At 41.0% G+C, this 21,815-nt stretch overlaps 1 protein-coding gene and 1 pseudogene across 2 annotated transcripts in view; both read left to right on the forward strand.

Moving 5' to 3' along the window:
* The window catches only part of Ndc80 (NDC80 kinetochore complex component), a 39,906-nt gene extending 18,321 nt beyond the window's left edge, over positions 1-21,585 (forward strand). For both annotated transcript variants that reach the window (XM_004853185.3, XM_021265191.2), the window contains exons 11-17: positions 1,611-1,816; positions 5,311-5,463; positions 8,980-9,069; positions 13,599-13,691; positions 14,895-15,025; positions 16,794-16,896; positions 17,746-21,585. In XM_004853185.3, coding sequence (XP_004853242.1) covers positions 1,611-1,816; positions 5,311-5,463; positions 8,980-9,069; positions 13,599-13,691; positions 14,895-15,025; positions 16,794-16,896; positions 17,746-17,883 — 914 coding nt within the window. In that variant the 3' untranslated portion in view covers positions 17,884-21,585. The remainder of the gene's footprint in view (positions 1-1,610; positions 1,817-5,310; positions 5,464-8,979; positions 9,070-13,598; positions 13,692-14,894; positions 15,026-16,793; positions 16,897-17,745) is intronic.
* LOC147830165 (non-histone chromosomal protein HMG-17 pseudogene) lies at positions 7,381-8,971 on the forward strand (annotated as a pseudogene).
* Positions 21,586-21,815: the final 230 nt, after the last annotated feature.

The following is a 21,815-nucleotide window of genomic DNA, read 5'->3' on the forward strand; positions in this document are numbered from 1 at the left end:
AGAAAAGGGTATTTACAAGTCACAGAACCAAGGGGCTGCAGTGTGAAAATAAACACGATGGTGCACACTTGTAATCCCAGCTACTCAGCAGGCTGAGCCAAAAGGCTCACAAGGTCGAGGCCAGCCTAAGCACCTGGGCAAGACCCTTTCTCAGAACATTCAGAAGGGTTGGGGATATAGCCCACGAGCAGAATGCTTCCCTAGTGTTTGGAAGGCCCTGCATTCGATCCCTTGTAACAAAAAAGGAACAGACAACTATACTATTGTCCCAGGACTTTGCTCCTTGTATTTTATTCTATTAGGATTTTAGCCCTATCTATCCCATATAGGAGTTGTATACATTCTCTTTAGACTATTTGATTTAACTCTTAGCCTGGAGCATGTTGATCATCTGTCAAATCAAGGCTCATAATTTTCCACAGTACAGTATTTGCTAAATCAGTTTATTTTTTCCAGATGACAAATAATTACAAAACAAAATCTTTAAATATTTTACACTTGCCTCCTGGTTAGTGTCCTATGTTGGTCATTATGACAAGGAACCATGGAAGAATTTTTTATTCTAATAATGTTTGTAATATAATTAAATCAGTGCTTTCTACTATTAATACTTTGTCTTCTTTGTCAGCGTATAACCAAGAAAACTGTCATACTTTCTACTTATTCTTGTGAGAATTTTTTTTCCAGCAGTAGTTGCAAACCGAGTAGAGAAAGTAACATTTCAGCTATCATTTGTCATTCTAGAGTGACTTAGTTTGGGAGAATTAATTTTATCATAGTTAATTTAAGATGTTTTAATTCTATGACTATTTCAACTTTCTTCATTGTTTGAAGCCATTTGTGGCCAAGAGTGAATAAGACATAATTAAACTCCATAGATATATGTTTTGGATTTTTTTCTTCAGATACTTAAATTTTACTTAAAATTTTAAGAAAAAAAATACATATATGCAAGATGCATAAATTTTTACTTAAACCAAACATTAATTTATTTCAAGCTCAGCTATGGAGCGATTATTATAACAAAGCCAAGATACTGGTCCTCACAGCACTTGGGGGGGTTCTTGGCCCCTTTGGCCATCCCCATGTACTTATCCCAGTCCACCACAAAATATATTTTCATATTCTCTGGAAGCCATGAGTCACAGAAGGTTGGAAAACATTCTTGATAAATAGACAAAGCAAGAACCTAACCATTGTCCATAAAACAAAAGCCAAAGACAGGTTTATTTTAATAGAAATGGTTTGGTGTTTGTGAATTATGCAGAGAATTGTGTGGGAAGAAGTACTAAAAACATTTAATGAACATTAACAGAGACAGACTACCTCTTGTAAGTGTAAGGATTCTTAAGTGTAACCATAGTTTTTTTCATATAGAACTTCCTAAAAAGCATAGTAAGCCAGTAGGGAAATGAGGTGCTGACATAAAACTTTAATTATATTATCTTCAAGAATGTTATTAGCAAAATGGGATGAATCAGAATTACCCAGAAAAAGAGAAAGTATGAATATATGTATAACTGCTATATTTAGATCAGTGCTATTGAATAATAGCATCCGTTTCTTTGGAGAAGTTGAAGAAACTTTAATTTTGGATTTCTCCAACGCAGAACTGGAATGTGAAACAATAAAACAGGAGAATGCTCGGCTACAGAATGTTGTTGATAACCAGAAGTACTCAGTCGCCGACATTGAGAGAATAAATCATGAAAAAAACAATTTGCAACAAACCATCAATAAATTAACCAAGGACCTAGAGGCTGAACAGCAGCAGTTGTGGAATGAGGAGCTCAAGTATGCCAGAGCCAAAGAAGCGGTAAGTCACGCCGTCTCTGGAGTGGCGCCCTGGCAGCTCTGACCTGCCAAACATCTGTCCCAGTCAAGAACGCAGCGGAGAGATTACACTGGCTAAAGAGGCGACATTTTCCAGCACTGACATGGACCATGACTAAAACACACTCCTCCCTCATGGTCATTCAGTAACACCCCAATTTCTCACAGTCAAATCTAGACTCTTGTAACAGTGAACCAAGAAATAAGCAAGATAGTCTCTAAGCCGTGAAAATGATTTCCATAAATCCACCCTGTTTACTCTGTAGAAGAGGAAATGAATCCCCCACACTTACCTGTCCTTTCTCAAACATCTCTGTAACACTATGTGCCACCTACCATGCTGGGCATAGAAACAGTGAAGACAGGCATCGTGGTACAAACCCATAACCCCAGCGCCTCAGAGGGGGCCGGGACGCCTGTGAGTTAGGATAAAGTACAGCTTCTCAACATGGGTGTGCCCATCTGTGTGTACGGTGCCGGGCTTACAAGAGTAGGGATTAAAGCCTCACTTCCGGTGCCTCTGGAGTCCCAGTGGGCGAGAGGGGTCTGCACCAGTAAATTCATTTCTCACAATTGGGGGCGCGCCTGGGATACTCTGTGCCTACACCAAAGGGCCCTGGTGGAGAGGGAGATGCATCCCATCCCATTTTGGGGTGGCCCGATCTGCCTGGATCTTCCGTCTCCTTGCGGAAGCCATAGAACACCCAAGACTTATTCTAAAGATAGCAAAACTGACTCGGGGCAGTAAAAGGGACAAACCACGGCAATCAAGCAAGCGGATATATACGGGACAAGATAGGAACAAGGAGGCTAAGGTCCTGCCTTGGCGGTTGAGTGACCTTCTCTGGAAGAGGTCGAGAGCATGGGTCCCACAGGAGTGGTTCTTGGGAGTGCACAAGAAACGTCCATTAAGGGTGGGGTTGAGCACAACTCTCAGGGGAGGGTGTGCAGAGAAACCTCCATTAGCGGGCTGAGGGGACAACAACACTCAGACACATGGGCCTCTTGAGAATGGGAAACTAAGCCTAGGAAATCAGGGAAGGGAACCCGGGACATTCTCCCTAATGTCCACTGGGGAAAATGCTTGAGAACTGGGAAGATAGTTCTTGAACTGTGAGTTTACTTGTTCAGACCCCCCAAAAAATAACTGGACTCCAGAGGCAGTGAAAGAGAGGCTTTAATCCATACTCTTGCAGCTGACCTGGAAGTCACTTGTCAAGTGCCCCTGACCACAGAGATGGCCCTGAGGTCATGAGTACCCGACCGCTATACTTGGGTCAAGAGACCCACAGAAAAACACTGGGAGGTACCAGGCTCACCTGAGAAACCATTAAAGCTGATCCCCTCTCTGGAAGCTGATTTGGCTGGGATATCAAAAACCAGAGGTTGGGGTGAGGATGGGCAGATTACAAAAGGACTCCAGGGGCTGGGGATTTAGCTCAGTGGTTCCGGCGCCTGCCTCACAAGCGCAAGGTCCGGAGTTCGATCCCCGGTACCAAAAAAAAAAAAAAAAAAACACAAAAAGACTCCAGACTACCCTGTTAGGCTGATCATTAATGTGGCTAAAACCACAGCCTCTCTAACTTGGAGGTTTGATCCCTGCCAAGTACTATCTTGTAGACATTTAAAAAGTTACAGGGACAGCTCTCACAGGTGGAAAAGTACCTTTCTTTGCCCAGAACCCCATTTGGGTTACCGTACCCCTCCTTGTGCCAGCTGGAGTGACGTCTGGTGGGCCACCCGGTACCAGGGGTGGACACAGACAGCCGGAGGCCTCTAATTATGATAACCCCAACAGGTAGACTCTGTGTGTCCACGGGCTCCCCTCCCACTGACCACATCTTCTACTCATAACCATCAGTAACCCCGCCATTCTAGACCAAGGACCAGATAAAACGGCACCTCGAGTATGTGACTTAGGACCAATGCCACAGGATCAGACCCTCTAAGCAGGCCCGTCCTTCTGGTTGAATCTAACTTGTCTCAACCTAAGGGTACCCAACTAACTCCCCAGCTCCCAAAACAGTGATCCTAAAAGGTAAAAATAAAGGACTTGAGACAGATGTTAGAGATTAACAGAAAATGTACAGAGATAAATCCCTGGGTCAAATGGGTAAAGATTTCAGTACAGGCTCTTAATAAAAGTGACTGCTACACACATACCTTGACAGACCACAGACACAGGTAGTTCCCTTTAAGATGGGACGCTAACCCTGAGGGCATCCGTTGCTTGGGGCCCTTGTATCAGGACAAGGATGTTTGGGGAAATGAGACTTGTCTTTGTCAGGAGACCATGTGACAAGTTTCCGGGTGAGAACGGGATGTGGAAAGGAGAAACTAGAGACACACACATGTGCACCACGTGATTGCCCTCCCTGCACTTGGCCCGGTGAGGGAGGCGCGTGAGCTTTCGGGGTCGTCTTCACGAGCTGGGCAGGCTAGGGGGAGTGAAGGACAGAAGCAGCTACTCCCGGGCCGCTCAGTGTGAGGCGGAACAGTCCTGCAAACCTCAGTGGTCCCTAGAGAAATGCTGTCTTTCGGTACAGCAGTGTGAATGATTTCCTGACTTACCGACAGAAAACTCTTTCATTCAGTGTATAGAGCATTGCTTGAGTGATCTGATGTATTTGAAATTAAGTTTCGATGTATACTCTTGCCATTACACTCCACCCAAGTTACTCATTTTTACAAATGAATAATAGCAATGAGAAATTAAATATTTAATGAAGGAAGCAATGTAAAGATGCCTACAATCTGCAGTGTATTGATTCTGACGTTAAGCATCCACTCCATGCCAACCACTACTCAAGGTGTAACAATGTTTGCATGGCACTTACATTCACATAGGGAGGTGAGTGAGTAATACACTACGTCAGGTGGTAATGGAGGCTATGACGAGAAATGAAGTACAGTGAGGGTTTAGAAAAATTGGGGCCACATGGAAGGAAAGAGTCATGAGGGCAGGAAGAAAAGGAAGTGTAAAATATGTTACTAAAACATTCTTTTCAGTATAATTAAGATAACATTTTGAAACGCACATGATTATATTTCATTTACTTAATATAAATTAAAAATTTTAATCTATGATTATATTTATTTTAGATATATAATAGATTTTAATTTGATAAAACAAAAATTTGGTTTTGTGTCATAAAACTTCTGTCTGGCATTTGAGAAAGTAAATTTTAGTTAATATTAATACCTAAATATGGACTCTTATTCTAAACCAATTATCAGATAAATAGAAGAACAGTCATATATTGTTTACCAACCAATTATAGCCTTTAAAGTATAAACTCGGTGTGAATAAAACTTTTCATTCTTTGTATATTTCTAAACTGCCACCCTTTTACAAACTACAAAATTACTAAAAATTAGCGTAACATTTTGTATAAAATCACAGAAGTGCCAGTTGAAAGCCATATGGAATAGGGCTGCTTTATTTTTAACATTTCTTTTTGTATTCTCTCTTTACAGATTGAAACACAATTAGCAGAATATCACAAATTGGCTAGAAAATTGAAACTTATCCCAAAAGGTGCTGAGAATTCCAAAGGTTATGACTTTGAAATTAAGTTTAATCCTGAAGCTGGTGCCAACTGCCTTGTCAAATACAGGGCACAAGTTTATGTAAGTAAATTATCTGATTGATACCTGAAAAAGTTTAAACTGTAGTATGTCCGTAACCCAGGACTACTGCACAAGGAAATAAAATAAAACACTGAACCTTTCCATCTTCTTTCTTGCTAGTAGAAGCCTTGTGTTTCATATACCTAACTCTTCAAGTTATGAATCCTTTCCTCACTTCTGCCAACTTTCTCTCTCCAAATATCCAGCGAGAAACTTGATTATTTATAAAATATACCAAGACTATACAAATATTACTAACGTTTTCTCTCAAGATGCTTCTAGTCCATCATGGGAGAAAAGCATGCGTAAGTAATAAATACCAAATATGTGCATCATTAGAAATCTTTACAAGGTATAGCAACCAGACCAGCCCTTCCCAGGTGGCAGAAAAAGCTCCACAGAGGTGGGGACCTGAGATGAACTCTTGAAGGTGAAATGTTTGTGGGGTTTGTGGAAAGAGGCCAGGCACGAGGACACACAAGAAGGCATAAAAGACAGCGGACCATTAAGGAACACCAGCCCCAGCATTGGGAAAGCTGTGCCAAAGGTCGAAATATGGCTGAGAAGGCAATTTGGGGAAGAAATTTTGTGAATGTTCTATCACGGCTTCTCAGTTATTAACAGGTTTCATTATGTTTGTGGCACACCCCCCCCATGACAATTTTCCAAATACTCATTTTCTGTTAATAGAAGAATGTCGATGAAAGCCAAAAGCTATATATTTCTTCCCTTGGAAGAAATTCCCTTATTGATTCAACAAATATTTATTAAGTGCATGTCATGTGCTGGAGATAAATACCCAGGGAAAACTGCTATACAGTGGTTAAATCAAGCTAGACTTATTTGCCTGTTTTGCTGGACATGGGGCAGTGCTGGGGATGGAACCCGGGCCTCGCACATGGTAGGCAAGTGCTCTACCACTGAGCCACACCCCAGCCTTAAAACTCTTTCAATAGGGGAAAAAATGTGTGCAGTAAGCATTCGGTTGCTTACTGAATTGCTTCTCACAGCAGCTCCTTCTGGGTAGCTAGGTAGATACATACATTTCTATCAGTGGACAGGTAGACAGGCAGGTGGTTTTCTCACCACTACTTTGAACAGCTCAGCATAGCTGATGCAAGAAAGTAATTACCTGGGTCAAATCACATAGAAATGATCACCCAGTGCAAAAAGAATGCATATGTTCAGAAAGGAAATTTTTCTTTGGTCTCTGGAAATGGTAGAGAAAGAATCAATAAAGTACAACTCCAAGAGTTATATATTTGAGGAGAAGTTCTTAAAGAAGATGTAAGGAGTCATTGTATCTTTCAGAGAGGAGCAGGTGGGGGCCAGGGCTGCAGCTGAGAGCAACATGAGCAAGGCCCAAGTTCTATCCTCAGCACCAAAAAAGAAAAGAAAAAAAGTTCAAAGTTAAAGCTCAGGTTCCAAAGATGTAAAACATAATGAGATATGTGGCTTTCTTTTGAAGTAATAGAACTTGTGGAATTAGAGGTTTTATTTATAAAATATTGAATGTACTAAATGCCACTAAATTGCACACTTTAAAAGATTTAATATTAAGCGAAATTTCTTCTAACCCATTTCTTCTAATCATTTTTAAATGTGGATTTCAACACAATAAAAGAAAATGAGAAGCAACAAAGTTTAGTGTTGAAATAAAGTCAATAGCCAGATGTGGTGGCACATACCTGGAATCCCAGCTACTCGGGAAGTGGAGGCAGGAGGATCACAAGTTTGAGGCCAGCCTGGACAACTTACCAAGTCCTGTCCCAAATAAAAAAGGGTTATGGATGGAGCTCAATAGTAAAGCACTTGTCTCACCTGCACAAGGCCTGAGTTCAGTTCCTAGCACCACAAAAAAAGAAAGAGGAATCAGTAGAACAGAAGGTCAACATAATAAAAGCAAGAGCAGTGTGAAGAAGAGGCAAAACCCCCCCCAGACCCACCAAAGCTGAGCGTCACTTCATCCCTGCATCAGGCACCGCAGCTGCCACGCCCAAGAGAAAAGTGGAGGGGGATACTGAGGGAGATAAAGCCCAGGTGGCGGGCCAGCCTCCGGGATCTGCAAGGCCATCTGCTAAACCTGCTCCTCCGGAGCCAGAGCCCAAGACTACAAAGGCCCTGGCAGAGAAGGTGCCCAGAGGGAAAAGGTGATGCTAGCTAGGACGAGAACAGCCCTGCCAAAAATGGAAAATCAAACAGCAGGCACAGAAAACTGGAGGGGCTGGAGATGCCAAGTGAAGAGTGCGCTTTTGGTAACTGTACAGTTTTAAATACTATTCTTTACCAATCTATTAAAATGCAGAATTTTGTTTTACTTTTTTTTAAGCTAGGTTGTCAGCACACAGAACGCTTCATTGCTGCTTTTTGGGGAAGGCGCATGTCACCAGTACAGTGCCTCTGAAGCTGGACCCGTGGCGGGAATCACCTCTCCCTGCTGGTGCTGAGAGACCTCCTCGTGGCTCCCAGGAAGAAGGATTCCCAGGCATTGATGCACACAGCCACCTTGGCACAATGCCTGGCAGAGTGGGAAAACCCACTTCATTTTGGGTCCTCCTCCCCTCCCATCAGCGTAGACCTGACTGCCTGAAGCCCAGAGACCTACTGGGACCTGACCCCAAGAGTGGCGTTACCGGTGTGTCAGGAAAGCTGGCCTTGCCGGTGACACTGAGATGGTGTCCAGCAAAGCGCAGTGGGCCCTTCTCTAGACAGCGGATCTTCAGATTGATGATTCTCCCATTTTCATTTCATTTCCTGAAAGTTGGGGCTGGCTTGTGAAAAATGGTTAACATGCGGAATGTGAAAAGTCAGCCCTCACTCTCAACTTCGCCCATTCAGAGCAGCAAATGAAGGCTTCAGTAGACTTTGGTAGTGCATGCAAGAAGGGAGTTGGAAAGTTATTGTGTACTGGTAACAGCTGTGTGCTCACGTCCTTCCTGAAATGCCATGATTGTTTACGAAAAGTATCTTAACAAAGCTAGATACAGTTTGAAAAACAAAAGAAAAAACGAGCAGAGAATTATGAGACGAAACAGTTGAAAAGGATTAAGAGAAGTTATGCATCTGGAGACTGTAACAACAATACAGCTTTTAAGAGTAAGAACCAAGAGAGTAGGTAAAGGTGCATATTCCCAGTGATGAATGTCATTATACTGTACACCTAAAATGTACCAATAGAAGGATATACAAAAAAAATACAACTTATACGTGTAAATTGTTTTCCAGAAAATACCACTTTAAACTTAGCATACTTGCAGAAAGTTTGCATAATATCAGTGAATTTCCAGAATAGATGAGGAGATCTTGAACTTTGCAAGGATTCAAAACAAAAAGTAGTTGATCTTCCTCAGTTATAGAAGTTACATTAAAAATTGGTTTTGTCTTGTGCATATCTCAAGATTTTAAATGTCATGGCTTTTTTCCTCCAAAAATGACTCATCACAGCTGTACAGATGCTGCATAAGAAATTTTGTAATTACACATCTTATGTCACCCACATTCTTCTGTATTTTATAGGTACCTCTCAAGGAACTCCTAAATGAAAATGAAGAAAAAATTAATAAAGCGCAGAATAAGAAAATGGGTTTGGAGGATACTTTAGAGCAAGTAAGTAATGAAAGAGACTCTTAAAGATTTCTTAGCCATAAAATTAAAAATAACTTGTTCTTTGACTCCAAAGGAATTAAGTTTTTATTAAAATTATGCAAAAGAACAAAGTGGGTATAACCTTGAGAGAAATATTTAGAATAACTTCGTAAGTAATTTAAACATCCTATGCTTTACTTATCAGTATGATGAAGGGGTCTGAAACAAAATTTCTGTCTATGTGTGTGTGTGTGTGTGTGTATGTCTGTCTGTCTCTGTGCGTTTATTAGAGAAAATTTCCTAACATAAAATAATTTAATATTTTTTTATATTAGATCTGAGGTGGCTACCTTGAAAGTAGGTATATGTCATTAGCAGTTGGAGGCTCTGGTAGATTAAGAAGTTTGTTTTTACCAAGTTTTCATTCTGGACCTCAGAGTTTCAAGAGAACTCAGTGCCTATAGAATTCCATTTTAAAAGTAGTTTTGAGACTGTCTCAAAAGAAAGAGAGGGAGAGTGGATTTTATCATACTACTGTTACTGTGACTTGGGGTTTCTGGAATGTCAGACCGTGGAAAGAAGGTGGGGAATTAGGACTGCCTTCACAAGTGCTCCTTGGGTATGATAACTATTTGAGGTGAAGTCTTTCTTTTACCTGCTTCAGTTTAATTTTCCTTTTTTGCTGAAATTGGCACTAAACCTGGAGATTCCCAAAAAGGTATGAATTCCAAACAGTAGGGACCTCATCACTGAACACTATCTTAGTTACTTTTTCTCATTGCTGAGGCAAAATACCTGACTCCCACAAGTTAAAGAATGAAAGGTTTATTTTGGGTCACAGTTTATAGAAGTTTCAATCTATAGTCGCCTGGTTCCAAGGCAGGGTGGCATGACAGAGGAGAAACAGTTCATGGCAGGCAGAAGAGAGCAAGCAGCAGGCCCGCCTTCCCTCTCTCCCTGTATTAGTCCATCCAAGCTCTAAGCCTATTGACTGGTGCTGCCACACCCAGGGTGGGGCTTCCATTGTCCACACCCAGAACTATGCTAAACCCTAAATAGTGATCACACACCTTTAATCCCAGAATCACACACTCTAGGTCCAACCACCTCCAAAAAGCCCGACCTATGAGCCTGTGAGGCTTTGGGGACATCTAGACACAAGCCATATCTTTCCAATTGACTTAAAACTTTTAAAGGGTACAGCAGGAAAGTTGGGGAAAGAAGTGATAAAATGACTACTATAGTCTGGGCCTCATACTGATGTTCTGAAGATAAATAAATGCAGCCTTCAGGGACTTCCCTTTGGGGAAGGCGGGAGTGCAGTTATGCTAATCCGATTTGCATGTTTGGAAAACCTTTTGAGCTGTAAGAAAATGTGTCTTAGAAGAGATGTCCCTGAAAATGTCAAGAGTCTAAGCCAAGTATTTGTGTAGAAATAGAGGAAGGGGAATGGGTTTAGGGAATACTAAAAAGGTGAAGCCCAAGGACTTCCTGTCTAAATGTGCAAGCTTGCAGGGAAGAAGTTCCAGGTTTCTGGTGTAGGCAACTAAATGAACTACAGTGCTCTTACCTGGAAGAGGAAAAATGAGAGTGGAGGGTGACTAGGACAGTGCTGATGTGGAACTTTGCCATTTGTGGGACATCCAGGTGGAGGCTGAAGTGACAGACTCACCACCCTGGGCTGGAAATACAGACTTGAGGGTCCTTGGGCACACGATAACTGAATCCATGGATGTGGATGGTATTTCCTAGAATGTGCAGAGGAAAGTGGCTAAGGATGCAATCCTGAGGGGAGTAGCATGTAAGGGATTGGCAAGAAAGGAGACTCTGGAAAAATACGTGAAAGTGAACAAAATAGTTGGAAGTCAGTCAGAAGAGAATATGCTATAGAAGCCAAAGTAGGGAAGAGTTTTTGGGGCAGGAGTAATCAGTAACCCCATACACTTAAGACACTAACTAAAACTTTTCTGCTTGACAGTTAGTTTATCAGTTAGGTATAGGACAAAATAGCAATTGGAAGCTAGGTGGGTGGAGCATACCTATAATCCCAGCAGCTTTGGAGGCTGAGGCAAGAGGAGTTCCAATTCAAGTTCTGCCTGAGCAGTTTAGTGAGACCTGTCTCAAACCCTAAAATTTAGTAAATAAAAGGGGCTGGGGACGTAACTTAGTGCCAGAGAGCCCATGGATTTGATCCCTACTACCACACAAAAAAAAAAAGCAATTGGAAATAATCAAGGTTATACAGATACTAATAAATTGGAATAATGAAACTAATCAGTTGAAAAGTATTTAAGAATAATTGCCAAAAGTATTCAAGTAAAAGCAGGAAGATATAAAGTAAGGGGGACAGTCTATAGAGAAGGTGGGGATCTGTTTGAATTATGAAATAAGACAGTGTAGCAAAAATCTGTTTAAATAAATTTGATGCAATGGATTATAACAACGCAAATGCTAAAGTTGATTCAAAAAGTCAACATACATAAGTAAATAAAAATACAGTTGGCTTTCCAAAAAAGATACAATAACGTGATTTTTTTATAGTTTTCAAATATAAAAGGTTAAATAATTTTCATGTTACATGAATCATCATAGAGCATAGAGACCCATACCATTCATAAGGCCAGGATAGCTTTCATAGCACAAGCTGACAGAAACATCACAAAAGAAGAAAATTAGCCAGGCGTGGTGGCACACACCTGTAATCCCAGGACTCAGGAGGCTAAGGCAAGAGGACTGCAAGTTTGAAGCCAGCCTGGACTACAAAGCAAGACTCCAAATAAAAAAAAGAAAGAAAATTAAACCAATCGTACTTATGAATATAGACATAAAGGTTAAAGTTAAATATTTGTCACTGAAGTTGACTCAGCAAATATAGTTTTGAGTGCCTGTGTTCCTAGTACTATAATTGACCTTGATAATCCTGATATGCACAGTGCACGCCCTGTGAACTCCCTCAGTCAGTTGGGACAATGGGCATGACAAACAACTCTCCCATCATAACATTTTGTAGTGTAAAGAGAGCAGCTGTGGATTCTCAGATCACCCCTAATGTCTGCACCGGGCCCTCTGTGGAGGAAGGGGGAGCCGCCCTAAGTTGTGACTAACAAGTAGGAACCAAGGAATCCAGGAACCAAGGAGCACAGGGTGGTCTTGGAGTCCCGTGAGAAGCGGGATATGGGAAGAGCCTGGAGAAACAAAAAGCTGACCGAGAAGAGCTTATCTGTTCCTTACTGACTGGGGGAATTTATCCTGTAGGCAGTAGGGGCCGCTGAAGATTATTAAGAAAGAATAGTAAGCAGGAGAATGGGGAAGAAAGAAGAACCAAGTTATATTATGTAAAAGTACAAATTCCCAATAATGAACATCAGCATACCTAAAATGTACCAATAAAATGAAAAAAAAAAAAAGAATACTAGTCACCTATGTATGACAGCAAGCTGACAGTCATGGCATTTCCGAGAATAGGTTAGAGGCATGTGACACTAGAAACATTCAATTAAGAGACCAAATGATAGCTGGGCAGTAAGTGGTCAGGAACCAAACCAAGATTTTGCAGTGAAAATGGAGAAAAGAGATCAGAAGACAGAGACAGAGCTCAGCAGTCCATTTGTGAAGCTTAAGAAAGAGAAATTGGGGCTGGGGATTTAGCTCAGTGCTTCCACTGCCTGCCTCGTAAGCGCAAGGTCCCAAATTCAATCCCCGGTACCAAACTAAAAAAAGAAATCAAGAAGGTCCAGATGAACAGGGCGTGGTAGTGCACAGTGTATCAATAGACTGCTCTGCATTAGACTTCGGTGCTGCCAGGATTTCAGGCTGGGAAAAGCGGTTTAGACTGGCCATAAGAAGCCTGGCTTGATGGCTCACACCCGTAATCCTAGTGCTCTGGGAGGCTTGAGACACAAGGACCACAATTCCAGGCCAGCCCAGGCAACTGAGTAAGACCCTCTCTCAGAAAATAAAAAGGGCTGAGGGCATAGGTCAGGAGTACAGTGCCCCTTGGCTATATTTATCCCCACTTTTTAAAAAAAACTTTCAGTTTTGATTTCAACTGACCTCAGAGCCCAAATTGTAACACAATTAACTGTGGTTACTTTATTCCTCTTTGGAAGAATGCATGACTATAGCCAAATAGCAGAATTACCCAATAAAATTAATATAAATACTTTTCTTTAATATGCAAATGGAAACCTAGATAGTTAAAGCCTAATGAAGATAAAGCTAATAAACAGAAAGTCTAATGAAGCTAGAAAAGAAAAACATTGCATACTTATGAATAAATTGGTAATGACTATTAATAACATCCTTATAAAATATGAGCTTATAAAGCACTACCACAGATGCCAGTGTATCTTTAAAGTTTCTTTGAAATTAATCCCTCTTTAAGGAATAATAAAATTTTGAGACAAATGATAGGTTAGACAGAGACCCTAAAAGGACCAGAAGAAATAACATGGTTCAATTAGTTGATGGGAAAAATAAAAGTTCAGTAACTTATTAAAATTTCTGCCATGTGTAGTTATGATTTCTCACCCAGAGTTTTTTCCCCCCAGTTGAATACAATGATAACAGAAAGCAGGAGAAGCGTGAGGACTCTGAAGGAGGAAGTTCAGAAGCTGGATGACCTATACCAACAGAAGGTCAAGGTGAGAGCGCTGCTGGCAGTTCGGGTCAGCAGGGCCTTCCCGTGGTGGACTGGATGGGTACACAGGCGCCTGACATCGAAACTGGACCTTTCAGCAATACCCTATACCTCGTGTTTTAGTCTTTTACTTTAGTCCTCTATTCCGAGGTTCATTGTAAGGAATTACTGTGCTTTATTTTGTCTTTTAAAGGACTTTTTCCTGGATTAGGGCTGTTTCACCATAGAACACATTTTCGGTTCTGTTAACTGATATTTTGTGCTTGGTACCGGTACGGGACTCAGTATCCTGGGAAGACCGTATTTCAAACACCTTTTCTACCTTTCTGTAGAGATTTGGTGTTGCACACTCCCAAAGCTTGAGCCCCAGCAGGGTCTTTTGTGTGTGTAATTGCTGATCTGGGGTCACTGCGAACAGACCAGCCTGGCCAAGTTCCAAAGACCACTCCTATGAACTCTAGCAGGCGGGGAATATAGTGAGATTGATTCTCCACTACTCACTCCACTGTCTGTCTGACATTGTACTTAGAAAAGTATTCAGATCACTCAATTCTTTACTGCGTCCACAATTTAAGTGAAAATTTTAACTGCATCATTATTTTTTACTCAGTTATGCCAACAAAGTATCAGGAATTGCAAACTTTTTTCTTGACCCCTGTTATCTTACACATTTTGTTAGCAGTGTGAAACCTGGAGAAAACACCACAAAACATGATCTACACGTGAAGCTTGAGACATTTAGCCATCATTTTCAGTTCATCAGATATCCTCGTGAGAAGGCTTGAGTGTATTTTCTGAAGCAATTAAACGAGTTTATGATTCTCACACATATTTCATCTTACAAACCTAGAAATTGATGAATTAGGGCTGCTTTGCCTGTGCATAGTCAGTGTGAAATAATGACTTAGATTGATTTATGCTCATGAAAAATAGTATCAAAATTTCCTGCAAGTCAGACTTGAAAATATTGCTACATACAGTGCCACCCAGGCATCTTGATAGGGCCACATCACATGTGTTTGTGGCATAGAATTCCCAAAGGAGCATTTAAAGTCTCCCACATGTAAAGCACTACGCCTGAGAATACAAATGATGCAACCTGATTTTTTTTTTAAGGCTTCCCCTAAATTTTCTTAACTTCACCTTGAGCATGTAAAATATGAACATGGCAAACACATAACCGTGACTTTCCCCTTTCCCCTTCTAGGAAGCGGAGGAAGAGGATGAGAAATGTGCCAGCGAGCTTGAGTCCTTGGAGAAGCATAAGCACCTGCTGGAGAGCGCCGTTAACGAGGGCCTCAGTGAGGCCATGAATGAGCTGGACGCCGTGCAGCGGGAGTAAGTTCCCTGGCCACAAGTCACGGCTTCACTTTTGGATTGATGGCGTTACGTTTCTGATAAACCAGGTCTAATTTTTCCCTTTAGTTTGAATTATAAAGCTGTCTGGACTGAAGAGTAGTGACCACAACTTCAATAGAACAGTTTAAAACCCGAAGTGCACCCTACCACAGTTCGCCCACCGAGAAATCATTCATCTTACATGGAATTCATAAATGGCTTTTAATCCCTAAAATAGCATATAATTTTAAATCAACTTAAATAACTGGCCACGTGGTAGTAAATTTTAATAAACCCCACTAAGCTTCTCATCTATTTTAATTATATTTCCTAGAAGTTAGGATTATTCTCTATCAAAATGTGATTATACTGTAAATCATAGCCTACTGTAACATCACATTTGCCTTACTAATAATCACCACACGATGCAGAATAATGCAGTAAAAATCACAGGATTCATGGGAAAGCTGGTATTGGGGCCTAATACTCAAAAGCTCCATCAAAGACATACATGAACAAATGGTGAGAACCTAATAAAATGTTAGCTCAGCCATGCACACATCAAATAGTTAAGAAAAACATAAATGCTATAGTAAATACGGCACCTTTCACCTTAAAAAGACCCGCAGTCTGCTCCGGGAAGTGGGCATCCGAGAGCCGCACCTGTGAGCTTCCGTGCAGAGCCGGAGGGAGGTTTATGTGGGATGGGGTGGAACCTTCTCAGTCCGGATGTGGGCACAAGTAGTGGCTGATCACAGGTGCCAAGACCTGAGGCACTGTATGGACCCGCGAAGTGTGGGCTCACACTCCTTTATGTCTGGATTTAGCGAGGTGCTGTTTCCTGCATTCACCGGGGAAGAAATTGGCATCATGAAATTTGCATTATGCTTAGATTACTACACTGTGCTCATGTCACTACATGATTTTTTAAATTTACATAGAAAAAATTTTAGCCATACTCTAGTAACTATACCTGATGACATCCTTTCTTTAAAAAGTACTCTGCCTTTGTGCAAATCTCTTGTGAGACTTATATAAAGTCAACATTCTGAATAATTCATAGTGTTCTATGTATATGTATATAAATATATACACTTTTTAAAAGTCTTACAAGGGGGCCAGGGATTTAGCTCAGTGGTTCGGCCACCTGCCTGGCAGGTGCAAGGTCCTGAGTTCAACTCCCGGTACCAAAAAAAAAAAAAAGTCTTACAAGCCCCTAAACTGAAAATATTTTACATTGAAGTTACAAATCCAAGCTTCAGAAAGTCACACCTTTTCATTTCCTTGTTTGTAGTGTAGGGTTAAAAAACTCAGTGACGGTTTATTTGATCTCCAGTTTGTTTTGGATTTGAATAAAGGTAAGATATGTATTCACCATACTCAAAATTTTTTTTGTGACCCCTTGGAAACTGAGGTAAGGCCACTAGGGTCTGGGGATGTAACCCAGATAGAGGGCTCTTGCCTAGAATGCTGGAGACCCTGGCTCAATCCCCAGCACCGCAAAAAAATTAAAAAGAGTGTAACATTCTATGTTAAAGCATGAGGTTCTGGTGCTGTTTGGTTTTATTGCTTGCCAAGCATCTTTGAAAATGTTATTTCTATGTCAGTGATTGAAATCTGGCCCTCTATGAATTCCATATATACTAAGTAGTACACAGACCAGTCACAGCTTGGTTTTATTGAATATGGAAATAGCACCTGAGTCATATATGAATATGATATATTAATTTATTTTCTAGGCAACTTAAAAAGAGTGTTTATCCCACAGGTACCAACTAGTGGTGCAGACCACAACTGAAGAAAGAAGGAAAGTGGGAAATAACTTGCAGCGTCTTCTAGAGATGGTTGCCATGCACGTAGGGTCCATGGAGGTAACTGTGAAAGTCTTTCCTATATTCTAAGAAAGGTTTTTAAATCTTTGATGTATTTCCGCTTGTTTCTATAGAAATTAAATGATAAATTTTATTTCTACTGAAAACATCTAGTAAAAATTTATCAGAAGAATCCTGTCTAGTACTGTGGTAAGGGGTAGAACACATTCATTTTATAAAATAATCAGTGTTGCTCACATAAACAACATACAGTGAGGGTCGGGGATTTAGCTCAGCAGCACCACCCCTGCCTTTCGAAGTCCTGAGTTCAATCCCCAGTACCAAAAACATACGATAATTTTTTACATCAGCAGTGAATAATGATGTTCTTTGCACTGAAAGTATATTAGTACATGTAGGGTTTCATTAAGATTAAGATGAAAGAGCATCAGTTGTTTTTCTTTCTATAATTTCACTTAAACATAGAACAAAGTATTCCTGAAACATGAAGTTTGTTTAACTTTATCCTCACTTTTCACATAGCTAAAAAGATCAGCAATAAAAGTATTCCTCCACCTTGTTGTGCAGAACCCTAAAAACCAGCTGAGCATGGTGGCACATGACTATAATCCCAGTACTCTGGGAGGTGAGGCGGAAGGACTGCAAGTTCAAGGCCAACTTGAGCAGTTCAGCAGCTTAGCAAGACCTTGTCCCAAAATGAAAAATAAGAAAAGGGGTGGGGATATAGTTCTGCAAAGGCCCTAGGTTCAGTTCCCAGTACTGCCCCCCCAAAAAAGAATATTCTTTTTATTTCTGTTCTTCACTTACAAACATTTCACTCTTGTTTGTAAATTTCACACTTTTCACAAAATTTATGTTCTTACATTAATTATTGCTTATTTTCACTAGAAACATCTTGAGGAGCAGATTACTAAAGTTGATAGAGAATACGAAGAATGTGTGTCTGAAGATCTTTTGGAAAACATTAGAGAGATGGCAGAAAAATATAAGAAGAATGCTACTCTCCTTAAGGCTTCTGATGAATGAAGATAAAATGTTGATTATAATGTATATTTTATAAATCTAGTTCTTTAAATGAAAATATGTATAGCCTGAAATTATAACTTGTTGGATTATTTTTAGATATGAAAGAGCAGTTATATGTGTACCTGTAGTTAATAAAATTACATGAGTGAAGTGTGGTTTCTCCCTCACCTCTCTTTGCCGGACTTCAGGTGGTGAGAAGATAGGGCATATGATCCAAGCCAGAAGGTAGCAAGCTGCCACGTGAGCCCAGTCAGCGGGCCGCGTGTACTCGTCCGTGGTTGTCTGTGACTGCCTTCGCACTGACAGAGCTGAGTGCCTGCAGCAGCGACCATATGGCCTGCAAAGGCAAAAGGGTTACTCTCGAATGCTTGCTCAAAGAAGATCGCTGGCCCTCGTGTCAATACAACAGACGGTACCATCTTGACTGAGCACGCGTCCTCCAAGGCTCTCTAAGGAGCCTAGGTTCTAGCTTCATGCCATCTTTACTCTGAAGCAGAAGAATACAGAATGTGAGAATCAGAGGAAATGATAAAATCATCGAGCTCAAACCCCACATTTCAGAAATGAGAATTCGTTCCTAGAGAAGTTCCAGTTCACCTCTGATCACATCTGGTAGAAGCAACCCTGGAGCTAGGAACTGATGCACAGTCCTGAATTCAACCCCAGAGCCCTTTAAGAAGCAGCTCCTGGCATGTTACAGAGCCTTGGTAGAAGCCAGGAACAGACAGTGACTGTACTCCCTGCTGTGACCCTCAAGTCATTCAATGAGCCCAAGAACAGACACAGTACCCCTGGGATCAACCTGAGCAGACCAAAGTGGGCAGACAAGCTACCCTGCAGGCAGTTCAGGCCCCAGATACATCAAGCTGTTTCCCGTTTTCAACTATGGAAACAGAGCATCCCACACAATTAGCTGAAGGAGGAGAAATAGCCCAACCTTGGTTTACAGGTGAGTCAGCTCCTATGTGGGGTTCGGCAGGGACATAGAGCCAGATTCAGAGATGGCCCCATAAGCCTGATCCAGGGAAGATCTTCCGAATGGGCAGAACTGTGCACGGAGCACCTAGTCATCCACTTGTAGAAGTGGTCTGAGATGAGAAGACATTGGGATTCCCAAGCAGTGGCCAATGGCTTGGCCCTCAGGCCAGGGCCCTGGACACAGTGGGTTCTGAAAGGAAACAAAGTTACCTGTGGTAGAGCCAAGTGGCTGAACAATAGGTCATATGTTAAACACCTGCTGAAAATATCTACAAGGGAAGAGACACAAAATCACTCAGCCAACTGAAGCAGCGGAACTGGTGTGAGGGGCACCTGAATGGCCACGCTGTGGGAAATAGAAGTCGTGTATAGCTCCAATCATGGGGACTCCCACTCACCAAGATTGACCAGTTACCGCAACTCTCATGAATGTTCATCCTGTCAGCAACAGAGACCAACACAGCCTCTGACATAGAGCCATCCCTTGAGAACAACTGGCCACTTGGTGGCAGGTTGGCTACATGACACCTCTTCGGTCCTAATAGGGCCAGCACTTCATCCTCATGAAGCTAGATCCCTATTCTGGGAAAAGAAAACACCAAAAATATGGGATATAGAAGCCAGAGGAAAATTCATAGCTTTAAATACATTTTAAACAAGGAACTAAGAATCTAAAAAAATTAAGGGAGGAAATAACAAACTGAAACAAAGAAGAAGTTAATGAATGAAAAAAGCAAAATTTTATCAGTAAGAAAACAAGTTTAAGAACTAATAGAGACCCCCTTTGCTCCCCATAGTTCCTCAACACTCACTGTTATCAGGAACGACCCCAAGATGTTTTGGGCCCCAGCACCAGATAAGCCCAAGTGGAAGCTGAGAGTGAGGTGAATTTAGAACGGCAAGTGGAGGAGAGAAAGGATGAATGGCAGCTCTGGCACCCAAGACCTACAGGAAGCACATAAGAGGGTCTTTGTTTTCAACAGCCTCGTGTTTGTTCCCTTAGGAAGACAAAGCCATGAGAACCGTGAAGAGTTGTGCCCTGAGCCCATGTGAAGAGATGGATACGTGCTGTGAACTGTGGCGACTATGAGGATGTTCCACAGACCTCCTGCCACAGGGAGGGGAATGGCTTAGGCACAGGAACCCCCCACCAGGCATCCCACACATTCCTCAGACCCCAGCCATCTTGGAAGCTTCCAGCCAGCCTTTCCTTCCCCTCACTGCCATATGGTCTGGCCTCTCAGCCTTCCTCGGCTGCCTCCCTATTTCCTTTCCCACAGCCTTTTCCCTTCATACAATCCTTGCACATTTGACCCCACTTTGGGAGGACCGGCACTCACCATTTATAAACTAAATTGGGGATCCTTTATGATGCGGAGTCTTCCTAACCAAAAAAAAAAAAAAAGCACGAGGCCGGACTCAGCTCAGTGGTTCCACCACCTGCCCCGCAGGCACAAGGACCCAAGTTCAATGCCCGTACCAAAAAAAAAAAAAGCATGGCATATTTTCCTATTGGTTGAAAGCTTTTGTTGGGTTTGTAAACATTTCTTCATGAAAGTCTTGCATATTTTAGGTTTCTTTCTAGGAATCTTTCTGTTGCTATTGTAAATGGGTCTTTGCTTCCGTTGTATTTTCTATCTGGTTGTGATTTGTATATATCAAAGATAATGATTTCTGCATATTTATCTGATTTGTCACAAACTTAGTGAATCTTATTTAGTAGTTTTGTGGTTGGTGAGTTTCTTGGTTTTTTAGTTATGATCATAATTCCTGCAAATAGTAATCATTTCATTTATGCCTTTACTTATACTTCTAATTGCCTTTCTTTGTCTGTGTTGCCAGTAAATCAAATATAATGTGTAAGCATTGTGAGAGTGGCCATCATGGATCTTTGCCTAATTTTAGTAGAGATGCTGTAAGCGTTTTGCCGTTCATCATGATGCCACCTTTTGTACTGAGTTATGGGTCATATGTTATGGAAGTACTTTTTTCTCATTTTATTATGGTTGCTGGATTTTATCAAATGACTTTTAAGTATCCATGACATTGATATATAATTTTTCTCCTAATATTTTGATATGATTATTTCCCTAACATAGACATAGTCTTGCATTGATTGGTAGAAAACATCACACTTGGCCTTGGGAGTTATTTCTTTCTTCTGGGATGAGGTAGCCCCATTCTTGCCCATGCTGGACCACAGGGGCTATTCCAGGTTTGCGTCCACACTGATACCTAGGCAGACACCTCATGAACACAGCCCCAACTCCTTGGCCGGGAGATCCTCCTGCCTCTGTCTCCTGAGTAGCTGGACTAGAAGTTCACAACACTGCTAATGGATGTATTTTTTCTTTTCTTTTTTTTTTAAATGTGCTGTAGGATTCTGCAAATTTTTGATATTTTATTTTTTTGCATTGATAGTTGTAAATGAGGTTGGTAGTAGTAGTTCCATAGTTTTAATTTCTGTCAGGTTTTCGTATCACTTCAAATAAAGAAGTTAGACATTTTCCTTTCTACAGTGTCTCTGGGATGATATGAAGGTATTAGCTTTTCACATTTGGTAAGATTCCCCATCTGAGTGGGCTGCTTTTTATGGGTGTAGCTCTTTGCCAATTTCACCTCATTCTTCTATAGAATCCTGCTTATGCTTTTGTTTCTAATCTCTTCTGTAAATTTGGTAAATTATATTATCTTAGCCATTTTTCTACTTAGTCCAGTTTTTCAAATCAATTTGCACAGAATTGAAGATTTTGTAATTGTTTTATTTATCCATTTATAAAACAGAATAATTCATATAAATTACTAAAATTTATATAAATCATTACAATTTTAAAATTTTTGCATGTTTGAACTATCTTCATTTCCTAGAATCAAATAGCCAGTGTTTCCCTATTAAATTCATTTTTAACTTAATACTTCCTTTTATTTTCTAAATAATTAAAAATTTTGCTTTT

This window comes from Heterocephalus glaber, unplaced genomic scaffold (genome assembly GCF_053883595.1).
Source record: "Heterocephalus glaber isolate CG9 unplaced genomic scaffold, H.glaber_assembly_v1.0 deba00000331, whole genome shotgun sequence".
Classification (NCBI taxonomy): domain Eukaryota; kingdom Metazoa; phylum Chordata; class Mammalia; order Rodentia; family Bathyergidae; genus Heterocephalus; species Heterocephalus glaber.